Source organism: Cnephaeus nilssonii, assembly GCF_951640355.1.
Source record: "Cnephaeus nilssonii genome assembly, chromosome: 12".
Lineage (NCBI taxonomy): Eukaryota > Metazoa > Chordata > Mammalia > Chiroptera > Vespertilionidae > Cnephaeus > Cnephaeus nilssonii.
The window spans coordinates 31,105,554-31,124,392 of record NC_137083.1 but is presented as its reverse complement, the minus strand read 5'-3'; the positions used below and the strand labels follow the sequence as shown (position 1 = coordinate 31,124,392).

The following is an 18,839-nucleotide window of genomic DNA, read 5'->3' as shown; positions in this document are numbered from 1 at the left end:
GGAGGACAGTTAGGGGTGACCAGGCCAGCAGAGGACGGAAGTTGGGGGCGACTGGGCCTGCAGGGAGGGGCAGTTGGGGGGGACCCAGGCCTGCAGGGGAGAGCAGTTGGGGGAGACCCAGGCCTTCAGGGGAGAGCAGTTGGGGGAGAGCAGGTCTGCAGGGGAGGGCAGTTAGGGGCAAACAAGCTGGCAGGGGAGCAGTTAGGCATCAATCTGGCTAGCAGGGGAGTGGTCCCAGATTGAAGAGGGTACAGGCTGGGCTGAGGGACACACACCCCCGGGCATGAATTTCATGCACCGGGCCTCTAGTATACTATAAGTGAAAAGTTCTTCATTGCTTCAGAAATTACTCATACAAGTTTACACACCCTTATCTGAACTTTTGGCCTGATACATTTCAGAATTCAGAACTTTTACTAGAAAGGCGTGTCTGCCACATATTATGCAACACCTCCAACAAGGGCTGGAACTGCACTGCATTCTGTAGGAAACTTACAGCTATTCACACCAAGTGAATATGTACTTATACATAGCCTCAGTTCCCTTCGCGTCAGATTTTACCAAGGGATAGGAAAGATAAATGATTGGGACCTTTAATCTGACATGTTCAATTGAAATCTAGTTCGTTATATTTGATATCTGGTTTACAGCCACTGTACATTACTGTTGTTTTCTTTCACAAAAAATAAACAGTGTATTTAAAATGAAACAGTCCATTTTATTTCAGGAAGTAAATGTAAAATAGATTAACCTGTGACACTAAGTTAACTACATTATGACCTTCCTCTAGAACTTGCCTAGCTCCACTCTGGTTAAAAAAAAAAAAAAAACCTCTGTTTTTTGGCGCGACCTCGTCAATGACTTCAAGCTTGCAGTGTGCGCATCCCTGGGGGCTCGGGGACCTTAGGCACCAGGAAGACCTGTAGAAGGGTAGGAGGCGGGGATGCTGCAGATGCTGCAGCACGTCTAGCTGGGCGAGCTTCCACCTCAGTGGGTGAAGGTTAAGAGAGGCAAGTAGGGACGCACAGGGTGAACAATGAGATTCCTTTAGAAGGCGTGGGTATAACTTCTTGCTTTTGGGGTTGCGGAAAAAGTCGCGCTGGGAGGGGGAGGAGCGGCTGGTAAACCCGAGATGTGGCTACAAGAGGAAGGGAGTCTTGAACAAGTTGGGTAATAATGGGTCAGAGCCATCGTGTCCTGCGTCCGTCCCACAGGTTCGGTATCTGTGTGGGCGGAGGGGGGGGGGGGGGGCAGACCCGCCGTGTCCGGGCCGGGGCGCTGTGCTCCGCCGGCAGCCAGTAACTAAGCGCTGCCTGGCCGGGTGGGGACCGTTCGTCGGGCTTCCGCCAGCCTTTCCCAGGCCGGCAGCCTGCAACCTGCGGGGCGGGTCCCGGCAGAGCGCAGGCCCGGCCCCGCCTTCGAATAGGGGGCGGGACCTTCTGGGCTTCCATCCAATCCCCGCTCCCTGCTGGCCGAGGGGGCGGACCCTCGCAGCTTTCCACCCAATCCCCGCTCCCCGGTGGCCTTAAGGGAGCGGGCTGGGGCGGCTGTCGGCTGCGGCGGAATGGGCGAAGGGCGCGGGGTGAGTGAGGCCCCCGAGACTGCGCTCCCCCTTCCCGATCCTGTCCGGGGGTGCGGGGGGTGGAAAGTTAAATGGTGCAGAACAGAGTTAAATAGCGTAGGACGGCGCCGGTGCCAGGACTGGGCCCGGTAGGGTCCACAGGCATCTCGCCTGCGGGGTCGGGAGGTACCCCTGCTGTCGGGCCGCCGGGCTGGCCCGTCGCGGTGCGGGGTTGGATTTCTCTCCCTCGGTGGCCTCCCGAGGGTGCGGGGCTGACCTTGGGTTGGGGGGCGGAGTCTCCGAGCTCGGGTCGCTCCCTGCGCCTCCGTCTCTTAGAGCCCAGCCTTGAACTCTGTCGCCTTGTCCCCTGTGGACCTAATGGAAGGCAGGGCGGTTGTTTGCAAACCAGTGAACCGTGTAGTAGTTTGTATCCAGTCCTCCAGCAGATGGACTGTTTGAGTATGTTTGCTGTGCTTTCCCCAAAAGTTTGAGTCTTGGGGCCTCCCAACCTCTAGGTTGTCTGTCTTCCACCTTCTTTCACCAGGTTTTGTTAATACCCGCCCCCTCCGCCGCACCCCCGCCTCTTACCCTCCGCCTCCCGTTCCGCAATTAGTAACTTGTTTCTTTCTTCCCACAGTCACCAGCCCAGTTCAGCCCCCTGTGATCTGAAAACGGAATTGTTGCAACAGGCTCCTGGAACTCCTAAACAGCTCCTCTTGGTGTTCTGGTATGTGGCAATCAGATTATTATTGTTATTATTACCTTTACTTCTTGTTCCTGGTTCTCTTTTCCACTTTGATTTTACATCGTTTGGCTCCCAGGAAGCCCACTATAATTAAATCCAGTGTCATCATTTTCTTATTGCACATATAGGTTCTTCTGGAATTATGTTATTTAATTTAATCTTTATGGTTGAGAATTTTAAAAAAAATTCTTCATGAAAGAATCTGATAACTCTTATTTTAATGTGTACCTCTTGGTTAGTTAAGACTAGAGTGGGCATGGAATTGGTAGTCTTGGTCTCAGTGTCCTAGAGTCTGAGGAATACAGAGAATAGCTTTTCTATATATGTGTGTTAGGTTCCTCTTGCTGCCATAACAATTTATTACAAACTTCATTAAAAAAACACAAATTTATTACCTCACAGCTTCTATAGACCAGAAGCCCGGGTGGGTACTCCGCGTAGGCTCTCACAAAGCTGAAATGAAGGTTTCTTTAGGTCTGGGTTGTTTTCTGGGGCCTCTGGGAGGGAATCGTCCTCCAGGAGGCTGGCTCATTGAGGTGGCTGGCAGGATTCATCTCCCTGCAGCTGTAGAACAAAGGTCCCCATTCCCTTCCTGGCTGTCAGCTGGGGCCTCTCTTCCTTCCATGAGACCACCTGCCAGACAACACCTTTCGTGGTTGTCATCTCTCTGACTCTTCTGTCACCAGCCGGAGAAAGCTTCCTGCTCCTACAGGCTCAAGTGATTAGATGAGGCTCACCTGGGTAATCTCCCTATTTTAAGGTTAATAAAAAATATCACAAGCATGGAAGTGAAAATCTCATAATCACAGGTTCTGTGGACTGGGGTGGGAGGGTGGGTATCAGGGGGGCATTCATAGAAATTCTGCCTAGCTAACATGATATGTATCCATCTTAACCGGATTATTTTTATTTTGTGCAGCATTAAAAAAACAAAACCTAATAACAGCTTTGTTTGATTATATGATTACTAGAGGCCAAGTGCACGATATTCATGCATGGGGGGGCGGGGTGTCCCTCAGCCCAGCCTGTGTCCTCTCACAATCCAGGACCCCTTGGGTAGGGTCCCTAGGCCTGGCCGACGATCAGGGCCTATGGGGACTTTCCTTCCCCTGGCTGCCGGCAGCTGGCCCCGCTGCCACTGCTTGCCATCTGTGCAGCACTCCCCTCCCCCCCTCACTTCCCTCTGCAGGCAACAGGTATGAGGTGCAATGTGCAATCGCTTGGCTTGCCTCCCTCTGTGGGTGACAGGTGTGAGGTGCAATCGCTTGGCTTGCCTGGGCCTCCTTCTGTGGGGCAATTGATCACGGAGCCCCCCAATCGATCACCCTGCAGAGGGTGGCCTGGGCCTCCTCCTGAGGGGCGATCATGGGGCCCCCCAACCAATTGCATTGCACCTGCCTTGGCTGGCCTTATTCCATATTAGTATTCCTTGATTTCTCAATTGCTATTTTAATATATAATTACTTTACAAAGGCTTTTTTGAGATATCTCATTTTTCATTTAGCACTTGTATGCCTCATTCACATTTTGGGTTAGTTTGAATTTTCTGATGAAAATGAGTACATTTGTGGAAGATGTTCACGATTGCTTTGGGAAACTTGAAACCATTCTGTGTAGGTCTCATACCATCTGCACAATTAGGTTACAGCACTTTGTCATGTGATTTTATGTATTCTGTAATATCCTACCTAATAAAAAGGAAGTATGCAAATAACCATCACTCCGCTACGCCCACGATTGGGCCGGCGGCAGGCTGGGGGCGGGACTTGGGGTGGCCAATTGGGCTGACAGGATGAGCGGGGGGGCGGGGACTCATGAGTGAGTCCCCGCCCCCCGTTCCTCCCTTAGGCTCCAACGGCCGGCACTGCGGGAGGACCGATGGAGCCGGCGGAAGGTGCCGGTGGTGGAACTCGGGGTGGCCGATTGCGTGGCTACTAGCACCAGTTTTCCGCCAGCAGCAGTTTTCCTCTGGCCACCTGCCGATCGGATCGGAGTTCCTCTTGGGGTGGCCAGAGGAAAACTGCTGCTGGCGGAAAACTGGTGCCGGCAGCCAGGTGAAGGAAGGTCTATTGCACCAAACTTCGTGCAACGGGCTTCTAGTTCTTATATATTTGCTCTCCAAAGTTCTCTCAGCCCATTATCCTCTTCTATACATCTGAATTCTACCTACTCACTTAGATCTACTGCAGGTTCCCTCCCCCACTATTATGTAGCATTATATAGGGGGAAGACTGTAGTCACAGATCTGGATTTGAGTTGTTGCTTTGATCTGAGGCAAGTTACCAAATCTGTCTGAGCTTTGGTTTCTTCATTTGTAAAATGGCAGTGAATGCCACCTTTCAGAAATAATATGAAGATTAGGGAGATAACACATTTTCTGTAACACCTACTGCAATATTTGGCAAATAGAAGGTGCGCAGTAAATGATAATTTTCCTGGTCCCACTGCTTACTCCTTGACTTGTAGTAGTTTGAGTTGTGGGGGAGGAAAAATACTTTTCCTTCTACCATTCTAAATTCTTCGATTTGGTCCAATAATCAAATTGACATGAAACAGAGTAACAGGAGAAAGTAATCAGATTTGTTACGTATGTACATACTGAGGTTCTGTAAGAATGTGGGCCCCTGAGGACAGATCTGGCAGTTGAGGCTTACATGCCATCTTGAGCTAAAAAGAAGTGGTGTTCGGCTCCCAAGGGCAGGGAGGCAATTCACGCGGAGATAGGAAAGCAAGTGTTTGGTAAATGAATGTTTGCTGGGCTATCTTTAGCAATGATCAGATGCCTTGCTAGGTTCCTCCCTGTATATCACACTTAACTTATATCTATTTATATAAAAGGCTAAGTGACCGACAGTCTGTCCATCCGACCGACCGGCTGGTACATATGACGCGCACTGGCAAGCCTATATAATAAAAGGCTAATATGCAAATAGACCGAACAGCAGAACGACCGGTTGCTATGATGCGCACTGACCACCAGGGGGTAGACACTCAATGCAGGAGCTGCCCCCTGGTGGTCAGTGCACTCCCACAGGGGGAACTCCGTTCAGCCACAAGCCGGGTTCACGGCTGGCAAGCACAGTGGAGGTGGTGGAAGCCTCTCCCGCCTCCATGGCAGTCAGACATCCCCCAAGGGCTCCCAGACTGTGAGAGGGTGCAGGCTGGGCCGAGGGACTCCCCCCCACCCCGAGTGCACAATTTTCGCACACTGGGCCTCTAGTTTATAAATAAACGTTGACTCGCCCATGCATGATACATATAAAGCTCTTGCTGGTGCCAATTGCACACCTGTGTTTCGGTCTGTCATTGTTGATCGTGAATTTGGTTGGCACTTCTATTATAGAGAAAGGCGAATAGCAATATTAAGATATTTCTTCTAATTAATTTCCTTTCAATGTGCATGAATCCGTGCACCGGGCCACTAGTTTAATTATAGTTATCTATTGCTTTCCTCCCTGAAGCAGGTCCTCTATCAAATTCTTTTAGGTTGTTTGATAACCTAAAAGTTTTTCCTGAGTCTTTTGTTTCTTAAAAATAATGAGCTTAAAATAATCAATATTCCAAAAAAGGCATATTTTGGGATGGCAAACTTGGCTTTCCTTCAGAGTCTATACTTTTTAAAAATGGGTTCTCTCACTGACAAGTTTATGAAGTTATTAAGTATGAGGACCAAGCTCTGGATATACTGTGGTACCTAAATACCGATTTAGTGAATTGGACCTACCATATATAAGAATATTTGTGAGGTTGAAGTTGTGAATGTTGTCTTTTTTCTTTAGTTTTCCTGCTGTGATTGCATCATGGAAAATCAATTGGCTAAGTCAACTGAGGAACGAACATTTCAGTACCAGGATTCTCTTCCATCACTGCCTGTTCCTTCACTTGAAGAATCATTAAATAAATACCTTGAATCAGGTACGTTTGTAATCTTTTAGTATAACTGTTGTTAGCAACTTAAAAAACTATGAAATTGTTAGAAGTCGATGAAGATCTAATTGCCTTTTCTTTTAGACTCATGATAATTAAATATCCTTAAAATGTCCAAATTCTTCTTTTATGTTAATTTTTCCATAGTTTAAAAAGTCAGATAGTACCATTAGGCTTACAATAAAAAGTAGTAGTTCTCTGCCTCATCCCCCCCCACCCTCTGCAAATCCCACTCTATCAAGCTAGCATTTTAAAAATAATTTATCTGTTTATTGTGTTATCTCCAGGCTTAAACTTCTTATGTTACTATCTCATGGATTTTTTTGGTTGTTGATATTATGAATTGGTTCCCAAAAATATGTGGATTTAGCTCTCTTACACCCCCTAACCTCTCCCCCTCCCCAACATATATGCAATCCAACATATCCACATTTTTTCTCTCATTTTCTCAATATAGTTGTACAAGTCACCAGTTGGGATTAAATTAGTGTTCACTTGATTTAACTTAGGATTTCACCTGATGCAAATCAGTATTTACCTGAATTGATTTAGCTGACCATTTAGGGTTTATGGTTTTGCAGTTATTCACATGCGAACCATTTGGTGAACTTTGATTACCTTTTTGCTGCATCCTGTCCCCGCCCCCTCTCCTCCCGCCATTTTTCATTTGCTTAGTTTGCTTTGTATTCACAACTAATTCACTCCCAAACACTTTAATACACTGAGAATCTCTGAATATATTTAAACACATAAGATATTCTTTCACTGTCACTTTCTTCTTGAAGGCAACCCTGCTGACCCCTCTACCCTCTTGCTCCAGTCAGCGTTTCCAGAGCTGGTGGGGCAGCTGTGTCCTAGGGCTTTCCTTTGGTCATCATCCTGGCAGCTCTCTTCCCCCCTCCTCTGTTGGAGTCCCTGGCTCTTGGATTCTATCTTCCTCTTTTTTCCCCTTTCTCTTCTCATATTGTAGTGCCGTACATCTTTTGTAGCCACTTGAGAAAGGGTATCTGGGAGGAAAATAATGTAGGACCTAAAAAACATTTCTTCTACCTTCATGCTTGATTGTTGGGCGGACTGTAGAATTCTTGGTTGGAAATGATACTTTTAAAGCATTTTGAAGGCACTGTCTGTTCTTCTTGAGAAGTCTAATGCTGTTCTGATGTTCAGCCCTTTATATGTGACCTATTGTTTTTTACTGTCTGGCAACTTCTTTTTTTTGTTCCTACCATTCTGAATTTCTCAATGATGTCGCTTAGAGTGTAGGTTTCTTTCATTTATTTCTATGAATACCCAGTGGGTTCTTTTAGTTTAAAAAGTTAATATTCTTTAGTTCTAGGAAATTTTTGAAATATTTCTTTGGTAGTTTTCCCCTCACTTCTTTGCTTTCTATTTCTCGAACTATTGCTGCTTGGATCTGGGTCCTTCTAAGCTAAGCTTTGAATTTTTAAATGTTTCCCTTTTGTTATTAGCATATTAATTGCTGTTGAGTCAGCTTTGACTCCTGGAGACTCTGTGAATGAGTGATGTTCACAAAGTCCAGTCCTCAGCAGCCCGGCTCAGCTCCTGTAGACTCATGCCTATGGCTTCTTTTCCGCAGTCAGTCCCCCTGGTCTTCCTCCTTTCCTGTTGTCTTCTATTTTACCCACTTCTGTTGTATTTACCAAAGAACCCTGCCTTCTCATGATGTGTCTCCAGTGCTATTTCAGGCAAACTACCGGATCCACTCGCTCTTCCTTTCTGGTAGCCTGGAGTATCCATAGCGCTCTCCTCCAACACCATGTTTCAAATGAATCTGTTTGTTTTTCTTTTCCTGTCAGCCTTCTTCACTGTCCAACTTTCGCACCCATATATAGTTATTGGAAATACAAGAGTATGGATGATCTAAGTATTGGTCTCTAATGACACAGCTTTGCTTTTGGTGATCTTTTCTAATTCTTCCATTGCTGCCCTTCCGAGTCTCCACATTCTCTTGATTTCTTGGCTGCAGTCTCCATTTGAATTGCTGACTGAGCCAAGGTAAGCAAAACCTTAACAATGTCGATGTCTTCATTGTCGTTGTTAAAGTTGTGTATTTCTTCTGTAGTTATGATTTTTGCCTTGCTGGTCAAATATAGACCTACTTTGGCATTTTCTTCTTTCACTTTCATCAGAAGTCCTTTTAAATCATTGCGACTTTCTGCCAGTAAGATGGTGTCATCTGCATATCTTAAATTATTGATAGCTCTTCCACCGATTTCACCCCTCCTTCCTTTGAGTCTAGTCCAGTCTTTTGTATGACATGTTCTGAGTACAGATTAAAGAAGAGGGAGATAAAGTGCAACCCTGTCTGATACCTTTGCCTGTAGGAAACTCTTCTGTCTCTCCATATTCTGCCCTGACAGAGGCTTCCTGTCCACTATACAAGTTACGTGTCAGGATGATCAAATGCTGAGGCACGCCATTTATTTTAGAGCAACCAATAGCTTTTTACGATTGATGTAGTCTAAGGCTTTATTGTAGCCTATAACCCATAGACTAACCTTTTGAAATTCTTTGGAGCACGCCAGTATCCAACAAATGCCAAATGCTTGCAATTAGAGTGCCTCTTCCTTTTCCGAATCCAGCTTGAACATCCAGCGTTTCCTAAAAGGTAAAAGCCTTTGCTGCATCACCTTGAGCATCACTTTCTTTACTTGTGTGGGAAATTAGGGTAATGGTCTTCGAGTTACTGCACACCTTGGCATCTCCTTTCTTGAAAATTGGAATGTATATTCATTATTAATGCCTTCGCCTTTTTGGTCTCTTTACTCTTTGATATTACCAATCCTTTGTTAGTTCTGCTCTCTGACTCATGTGACTTTCCTCAAATATCTGGCAATCCTTAGACATTCATATTTGAGTCAGACCCTAAAAAACTGAGTAGGAGCTCTGTGTGCATGGGTCTAAGGGCTTGGTGACTAGTGAGCCTTAGAGTGAGCCCTCTAGGGTAACAGGGCAGAGAACTAGCAGCTCTCTTAGGTCACACCCAAATACCAGTACCCCTTTCTCTTCCACTGATCAGTTTCACCAAAGAAGAATCCTGTTATCATTTGTTTAGAAGGCATAAGCCTGACTGCTGATATCTGGGGAGCTTAGAAGAGGGAGAGGGTTGGAGGACCCATTGTTCCGGGTACGCACTTTCATCCTAATCCATCCCTCTTTTTTCAGTTTGAGCTAGAACCCAGATATTCTGCTTGTCTGGTTTAACTTCTCCCGAGAGTAAACCTCCCCATTTCTACTGGCACTGGAGGAAGTTTTCTGGCTTTTTATACAGATGCCAGTGTGAATAGGGCAATCGTGAGCTGCTTCTAAAGACTGTTTTCAGCCTCAGTTTGCCCCCTGCCTTTGGAGTTACATGTGTCTTGAATTCCTGAGCCTTTCTAGGATTATATTGCAAGAATTAGCTTGCTTCTTGGTTTGCACCTAACTTGACCCTGCCTCCTGCTTTAGATACTTCGCTCCATTCTACAAAGTCAGTTGCCATTTTCCCATGTGTTTTGTAATTTGTAAAATGTTAGCTTGATGTATCTACTATCCTCTCTCTTTTTTTTTCTTGTCCTGACAGATTCATACCTTTTTAATTACTGTTATTTTAATGAGTTTCTAGAAGTAGTGGAGATAAATCAATGGATTTAGCTCACTTTAACTGAAGCCGTCTGGTTTTTATATGCTTTTGAAATTCTTTTTCTCTCTTCTTTTTTCTCATCTACTTTCATCTGGAAATTCTAGTATTTTTTAAAATTCACTGATTAATCACTGTTTTTGATTATTCACTTGTACTCTATGAATACGGATATTTAAATTGATTTTAAGATACAATTTTGAAAAGGCAAAATAGGACAAAAGGTAAATATTAATGTCCCAAGATTTCTAAAATTTCTAAAATACTTGTAGATATAGTTTAATTTTCAGAGCACTAGGTTTTGATGGATTAAGAACCCTATGTCTTTCTTTTTTCTTTTTCTTTTCTCTCTCTCTCTCTCTCTCTCTCTCTCTCTCTCTCTCTCTCTCTCTTTTGGTAAAGGAAACCATTATTGGCCACAGGGCACCAAGCATTATACTTGGGCAGGCATTATACTTGCACATTGCATTTACAACGCTCTGCTTGAACATTAGTGGAAAGATGCTTTAATTTCTCTTATTTGTGGCTAAACAGGATTTACTTTCCTATTGGACTGATAGCTACATGATAGTCCTGCCTTTGTCATTTTAACTATCATCATCCATAATGATTTTAAAATAATTTTTCAGAAACTGGTTATTAGATTACATAATTTCCATTGTTTTATTTTTTTACAGTATTTTTATTGTTGCTCTTTAGCTATTTTCATGTTGTAAACTATAATTTATTGGACTGCAGTGATAATTAATATTCCATAATTGTTTTACATAACTGAGTCTCAATATTTGTGTAAGTAATAATGAGGTGCATTTGTGGTACCTGATGTCTAACTACTTTAATGCATATTTTTTCTTTATAGTAAAGCCATTTGCAAATGAAGAAGAATATAAGAAAACTGAAGAAATTGTCAAAAAATTTCAAAATGGTATTGGAGAAAAATTGCACCAGAAATTACTTGAAAGGGCAAAAGAAAAAAGAAATTGGGTATGTATGTTATTATACTTAAGATTAGAAAATTGATGATACTTAAAAAATGAAAAATAAAAATGTACATGGCTTTCGTTTTAAAATTATTACCGTAAAAGTTCTTGCAGTCACTATTGTCATGATCATCATTCAGAAGAATTAATGAACTGCTTAACCCTGGAGTTTAGAGTGTTGTGGGTGGGCTACTCTCTCATAATATGGAAAACTTGTTAAAATGCTGATTTCCTGAGACCAGTCATTCTGATGCAGTATCTCTGGAATGAAACCCAGAAATCCTTATTTTAACAACTACTCCATGTGGTTTGTAGACCAGGCTTGAGAGAAACATTTTATCCAGGTCATCGTTGCCTAAAAAGCATCAAAACACTACTAACATAGACGTATCATATTGGTGGTGTACAAGTATTGAAACAATGCATGTGAGAAAAAGGGCCATTACAAAATTGGAGTGGGAAATGGTTTTGAGTATTCTGTGTGTCAATTAGATTAACAACACATTGCTATAATAATTATTAAGGATATCAATTTTCTACAAGGAATCTTCTTTGACTACTTAACTACTCTACTTGTATAGTGTAAACCGAATGATTGAATTTAAAATTACTTTAATCTAGAAATAATGATTACAGTTATTTTAATTTTAGAAATGAAAAAGCAAGCTTATCTTTTCATCAGCCATCATACCTATAATGAAATAATAAAATTTTATACTTCCAGATTGCTTTATTCTCAATCTTGAGCCTTGAATAAATTTTTTAAAAATTAATCTCAGAGAGAGAAAGAGAGAGAGGGAGGGAGAGAGGGAGGGAGAGAGAGAAACATTGATAGAGGGCCTCCTGCACATGCCACAATGGGATCGAACCCACAACCTTGGTATGTGCCCTGACCAGAAATCAAACTGCAATCTTCTGGTATATGGGACGATGCTCCAACCAACTGAGCCACACTGGCCAGGGCGAGCCTTGAATGATTTTAATTAAATTAGGGTAAAGGTAACAAGTTGTTTTGCCTGTATCCTTTTTATTTATATCTATTTTTGAATGACTGATTATAATTGAGAATATCAGTTTCTTAAAAAATAACTCTAGGTAACTTGATAAGATCTGCTTCTGATGCATGAAATTAAAGTGCATATAGTGAAAGAGGGATTCAGAACACTGTCTGTGAAAAATCTAGATTAGTTTTTTTTAAACCTACTCAAAAAGTTTTTATATTTCTGATTTAGTATTTCAGTTTTTGCTTGGAAAAGGAAAATGGTAAATCCCTTAATTGAGGATTTATTGAGGAGCTATTGTACCCCAGGTACTCTGAGAAAACACACCCAAATACATTGTCAGGTATTTGTGACTTCAACTTGATCTGCCTGAAAGTGCTTTTTGTTTCATGTTTTTGACAATGTAGTTAAACTCAATAGTATTTAAGACCCTACAGTTCCAAAGGAAAGAAGAGAGGAAAAAAAACACCAAGTAGACAGTAACTTATTTTTTACATATTCATTTATTATCAGTACCATTAGGTTGATGTTCTTTATTTTAGCTGGAAGAGTGGTGGTTGAATGTTGCCTACCTGGATGTCCGTATACCATCACAACTGAATGTCAACTTTGGGGGTCCGGCGTCCCATATGGAACACTACTGGCCTCCAAAGGAAGGCACACAATTGGAAAGAGGAAGCATAAGTCTTTGGCATAACTTGAACTACTGGCAGCTGTTAAGAAAGTAAGGAAACTTATGTGAATTTAGTATGAAATTTACCCAAAGTCTCAGGTAAAGTTGAGAAGCTTAATTTACTTAGTTGGGGATGAATATTACAGTAGTGACTATTTGGTTTATAAGTTTTATAATTAATTCTTAAAGTACTTACTTTCTGTTTTAATAGAGAAAAATTGCCTGTTGATAAAGTTGGAAATACTCCTCTAGATATGAATCAATTCCGAATGCTATTTTCTACCTGTAAGGTTCCAGGAATTTCTAGAGATTCAATTATGAATTATTTTAGGACTGGTAAGTAGAAAATTCGGTACTTTTTTTCGGAAAGGCATTGGGATTTGGGTAGTTTTGCTGTAGTTTCTATGACACTGTGGAACATTTTGGAGAATATTTCTGATTGGATTTTGACTAATCAAAGGCTTTCTATGAACCTTATCTTTCAGTCATTCAGATTAGTTGAAAGTGATTTATGGGAATGGATTTCCTAAACTGTGTCCTACATGGTGTTATATAAACTTGATGCTTATGTTACATCATTTGAAAATTTAAATTTCAGTTAAAAGAGTGGAATTACAAATCAGAGTATTAGGAAATCTGGAGAATATAATTTGGATCCTGTTTCTACCCTCATTACTTCTTACCTGAAGGCTCTTTTTGAGCCTTTGAGACAGTTAAACCTTAAGTGGACCCACATTACTATCTTGGCATATTCTTTTGTCAGGTTATTCTCCCAGAAAAGGCTGCTTCATGCCTTTCTCCTTCCTTATTCTCAGCTAATGAACTCTTTTCTTATTCTCAACAAATGTAAAGCAGTCTTCCTATTCCCAAATTTACCAGTCTATCTGGTAGGCAGAATTTACACACCCCCTCCCCCACCAGTATGGAACCGGTTGAATGTGTTAGGTTACATGATAAAGAGGAATTAAGATTGTAGATGACATTAAGGCTGCTAATGAATTTAATAAATTGACCTTGAGATGGGGAGATTATCCTGGATTATTCAGGCAGGCCCAAGGTAATCACAAAAGTTCTTACAAGTGGAAGAAAGAGTCAGAAGAGAAAAACCAGAGATAGCAGCACGAGGAAGTCATGATTTCCCCTCGATGACTTCAAAGATGGAGGAAGCGGGGCAGAGCCCAGGAATGTGGGCAGTCTCCAGAAGCTAGAAAAGTGAAGGAGACATTCTTGCTTAGTCTCCAGGAGGAACACAGATCTGCTGACACATTCATTTTAGCCCAGTAAGATACATTTCAGACTTCTGGTCCCCAGACTTGTAAGGTAATAAATTTGTGTTGTTAGTGGCACTTTCCACTAAGTTAGTGGGAATTTGTTACAGCAGTCATAGAAATAGACTCTTTTAAGTATTTGCCCGTCCTACCACCCCCTTGCAATACACTATTGCACAGTCATATATTTCTCCTTCCCTTTTTTTTTTTTTTTTTTTTTTTTTTTTACAGAGAGGAAGGGAGAGAGATAGTTAGAAACATCGATGAGAGAGAAACACCGATCAGCTGCCTCCCGCACGCCCCCCACTGGGGACGTGCCCGCAACCAAGGCACATGCCCTTGACCGGAATCGAACCTGGGACCCTTCAGTCCGCAGGCAGACGCTCTATCCACTGAGCCAAACCGGTTTCGGCTCTCCTTCCCTTTTTAAAAAATGGACAAACTTAGGACAACCCTTCTCTGTGGTGCACTGGGCCCCTCCTCCTCTTGCCTAATCAAGGACCTTGCTTTGGATTATCTTTTCTCTCTCTGCTGTGTTATCAGTTCCCCCTTCTCAGTGAGTAGTTCCAATCTATAATATCTTCTCAAAGGAAAAAAAAAAAAATTGACCTCTCGTCTCTTTCACGTGTCACACCCCAGTCAAAGCCACCATCACCTTCCACTTAGATCATTATCATCTGGACCCCTACAGTTACTTCCTAATTGATCTTGCTGTACATTCTCTTTCCTCTTATAATCTCTTCTCCATATATCTGCTGGAGTGACCATTTTAAAGTATTAATTAGATCACATTATTATTCTCTTACTTAAAACCCATCATACTTAACACTGAAAGCCCTTTCGGAAGCCGGTATGATCTGGTCCCAACCATATCTGCCTGCTACAGCTGCACTGATCTTGCTTTCCGTTAAGCAAACCAGTTCATTTTTGTTCTAATGCCTTGGTACTTGCCGTTTTCTTTGCTTGGAACTCTCTTTCTGCAAATATTTTCATGGTTCTCTCCTCTTCCTTTGCTCAAATATTCCCTCTTCGGCTCATCCTGAGGTAGCACCCTTCTGTCACCCTCCTCCCAAACATTTATTATTTTTGTATAAAGCTTATTTTATTTGTTCTTTTCCAGCCTTAAAATTTTGCCAGGTTGTAGTCAGTAGATGACAACAATAAAAGATCATGGTGGTAAATGTAAAAGAGAAAGGGGGAGGGTTAAAGGAGAAGAGAGAAGAAATGAGTTGGGATTAGCCATGAGGGACAAGGAAAATACATGCCTCAACTCTTAGGACTTGAGGAAATAGGATATAAGGGAAGAATTAGTAGTCCAATCAGGAGATGAATAGTTGATGAATAGATTTCATGAGATAATGTGTAAAGCATTTGGCACAGTTCCTTGTACATAATATCAACCAGTAAATTTCCTTCCAGAGGCAATATATGTTTTTTTTAACTGTTCTTTCACTCCTCGCCTCCCCCCCCCCTCCACGCCCCGCTTTCTTAGAGGGAAGGAGCAGGGGTCATACAAGAAGACCCCTGTTAAAGGGACTAGTACTTGAAAAAAAAATGAGGCTAAATCAGAATAGCCTGAGGTTTATAGCAAACTAGTTCTTAGGGAGCTAAGGTGTGCCAAAGGAAACACAGAATCTGATATCAGATACCAGTGGCTTACCGGGTATTACCAGAGCCTTAAATAAAACTACAGATTGAGCAGAATTCTTTCTCTTTGCCACTCAGGCATACAGTGCCCTTATTCTCCTGAAAACTATTTTATTGAGAAATAATAGCTAGATATTATTGCAACCAACATTAAAATAATATGAAAGAGAAACGTACTAATTCAAATAGCTCTCTTCCAGGGTCCCTCTACTACCCTTTCCTCTTCCCACTCCTATCCGTAAATAAAACTAGAAAGCCCTGCAGTAGTTTGGAATTTGTATGATTTTCAAGGTGTACAGATATTTGAAACTCCCATGGATTTCTAGATGTTTCACATGGACAGGTTTCAGAAGCAACTGGAATTCCATCACATTATGAGTGTTTTGTTCATGTGACATATTGAATACTTGATAAATAAAATATTGGAGGAATGTATATGCAACTTTACTCTTGTTTAACTTTGAAAGATTTGGTTTTGTGTTTTCTGTGTGTTTTTTTCCCCCCAGAGAGTGAAGGGTATTCCCCAAGTCACATTGTAGTGCTGTGCCGAGGCCGAGTTTTTGTCTTTGATGCAATTCATGAAGGATGTTTGATCACCCCACCAGAGATTCTCAGGTTTTCAAACTACTTTCTTGCATCTCATTTGGTCTTAAACTTTTTCATGAGTTAAAAATAAATTCAGAATTGCCTATTTATACGGTGACAGAAAATTAAGAATTTTTTATGTGCTGAATTTAAAAAAATATTATTATCTTTTTAATTTAAATTAATTTTTAGTTTTACTAGGCATATATGAATATATTCTAGTTGGAGAAAAGGAAAACATTACAAATACTACCAATTTCATCTGGTGCCCAGAATTAATCACTGTTACTAGTTTGTTGTATTCTAGCCTTACATATCTACTTATATGTACATATAGATTTTTTTAAAAATATATTTTTATTGATTTCAGAGAGGGAGAGAGAGAGAGAAACATCAATGATGAGAGAGAATCATTGATCGGCTGCCTCCTACATGCCCCCCACTGGGGATCAAGCCCACAACCCAGGAATATGCCCTGACCGGGAATCGAACTGTGATCTCCTGGTTCATAGCTTGATGCTTAACCACCTAACCACTCCGGCCGGGCAGGGTGAATAATTATTAAACAACTCTGGCTCTCTTCTTAATAGGTGCCCTTCCCCACTATCAGAAATGCTTACCAAGGTTGTTAGAAGCTTTCCCCCCATGTGTTCGTCTAGGAGTTTTATTGTTAAGGTCTTGCATTTATACCTTTAATCCATTTTGAATTGATTTTTGTGTATGGTACAAAATAGAGGTCCAGTTAAATCTGAAAAGAAAGAAGTGTGCATACATTTTTTTTTTTCAGCTAGATAAGATGTGTATGATATTTGTGAGATTATTTACCAGAATATAATTCAAGTTCTCTGTTGTGTAAGGGGTATTTACTTAGACCCTGAAAGTACATGTACATTTTAAAAGCATAAATTATATCAGCCAAATACCAAATTTATTTACTTAAGTTTATTGTCAAATACACTTTTGGTGTTAATTGATCATGTAGTTCTCTTTTTAAAAAAATGATGTGGTATTGGAAATAAATCCATTACAGTTGAAATTATAATCCCTTTCTTTGGATAATATATCAGAGCATTTAAACACTGGTAAACATTATGACCTATTAAAGGCCAAAGTAGCTAGTGATCCTGCCTATGCTCTTTTTGAATCCTCTTTCTTTCATCTTCCGTAAGGCAACTGACGTACATCCACAAGAAGTGCCATAGCGAACCTGATGGGCCTGGGGTGGCAGCATTAACTAGCGAGGAGCGAACTCGATGGGCAAAGGTTATAATTTACACTTTTCTTTTTCTTTTTTTTTTTAAATTGAGCTATGATTGACATACAACATTACACTGTTATCAGGTGTATAACATAATGATTCGATATTTGTACATATTGTGAAATCATCACCATAGTGTCTAGTTATTGTGTCACTATAGTTACAAATTTATTTTCTTGTGATGAGAAATTTTAAGATCTACTCCCAGCAAGTTTCAAATATCTAATACATTATTAATTATATACTTTTCTTAATGAACCTTTTCTCTCCTGGATATAGTATTACTTAATTTGTAACATTTAATCATTATCTCCTTTAGGCACGAGACTATTTGATTAGTCTTGATCCAGAGAACTTGACTAGGTTGGAAAAAATTCAGAGCAGTTTGCTGGTGTATTCCCTAGAGGATGGCAGTCCACATGTAACACCAGAAGATTATTCACAGGTACTTAACTATCTTGTTCTGTTATTTCTCTCCACAAATTTTTTCTGGAGGACTCTTATATGTATTGAACATGAGAAGATTATTTTGTTACTAGAGGCCTGGTGCACAAAAATTCATGCACTCGGCGGGGGGGGGGGGGGGGGGGGTTCCTCAGCCCGGCCTGTGCTCTCTTTCAGACCAAGACCCCTTGGGGGATGTCTACCTGCCAGCTTAGGCCCACTCCCTGGGAGATTGGGCCTAATCTGGCAGTCAGACATCCCTCTGGCAGCTGGGAGCCCTCAGGGGATATCCAACTGATGTCTTAGACCCGCTCCCTCAGGGATCGGGCCTAAGCCATCAGTCGGACATCCTTAGCGCTGTTGAGGAGGTGGGAAAGGCTCCCGCCACTGCCGCTGCGCTCACAGCCATCAGCCTTGCTTGTGGCTGAGTAGAGCTCCCTCTGTGGGAGTGCACTGACCACCAGGGGCAGCTCCTGCATTGAGCATCTGCCCCGTGGTGGTCAGTGTGCATCATAGCGACTGGTCGTTCAGCCGTTAGGGTCAATTTGCATAGTATCCTTTTATTATATAGGATATGCAGGCTCTTAAAATGTTTTCTTACCTATGATATATACATGTACCAAATTAAAGCCTATAATCTATACTAGAGGCCCAGTGCATGGATTCATGCACTGGTAGGGTACCTTGGCCTGGCCTGTGCCCTCTCGCAATCCGGGACCCCTCGGGGGATGTTGGATAGCCAATTTTGGCCTGATCCAGACAGGAGGGAGCTCGATTCTGTGCGTTGAGTGTCTGTTCCCTGGTGGTCAGTGCACGTCATAGAAACTGGTCATCCGGTCATCCAGTCATTTGGTCGCTTAGGCATAGATAGATAGATAGATAGATAGATAGATAGATAGATAGATAAAAGCCTAAGCAACCATTATGACTGGGCGACCGGACGACTGGACAACCAGCCAGTAGCTATGATGCACACTGACCACCAGGGGGCAAACGATCAAGGCAGGAGCTGCCCCCTGGTGGTCAGTGTGCCAACCTCCCACAGCCAGCCAACCTCCTGTGGTCCCTCCCCTTGGCCGGCCGGCCCCTTTCGGCCCCTTTCGGCCCCGC

General features: G+C 42.1%; 1 protein-coding gene across 1 annotated transcript in view; it reads left to right on the top strand.

Annotated features, from left to right (window-relative positions):
* The first annotated feature begins 1,516 nt into the window (after positions 1-1,516).
* CROT (carnitine O-octanoyltransferase) overlaps positions 1,517-18,839 on the top strand; it is a 31,109-nt gene continuing 13,786 nt past the window's right edge. Inside the window, exons 1-9 of the mRNA XM_079786188.1 lie at positions 1,517-1,582; positions 2,199-2,288; positions 6,086-6,221; positions 10,733-10,857; positions 12,397-12,578; positions 12,739-12,863; positions 15,949-16,057; positions 17,197-17,290; positions 17,605-17,730. Of these exons, the coding sequence (XP_079642314.1) occupies positions 6,107-6,221; positions 10,733-10,857; positions 12,397-12,578; positions 12,739-12,863; positions 15,949-16,057; positions 17,197-17,290; positions 17,605-17,730 (876 nt within the window). The 5' untranslated portion in view covers positions 1,517-1,582; positions 2,199-2,288; positions 6,086-6,106. The remainder of the gene's footprint in view (positions 1,583-2,198; positions 2,289-6,085; positions 6,222-10,732; positions 10,858-12,396; positions 12,579-12,738; positions 12,864-15,948; positions 16,058-17,196; positions 17,291-17,604; positions 17,731-18,839) is intronic.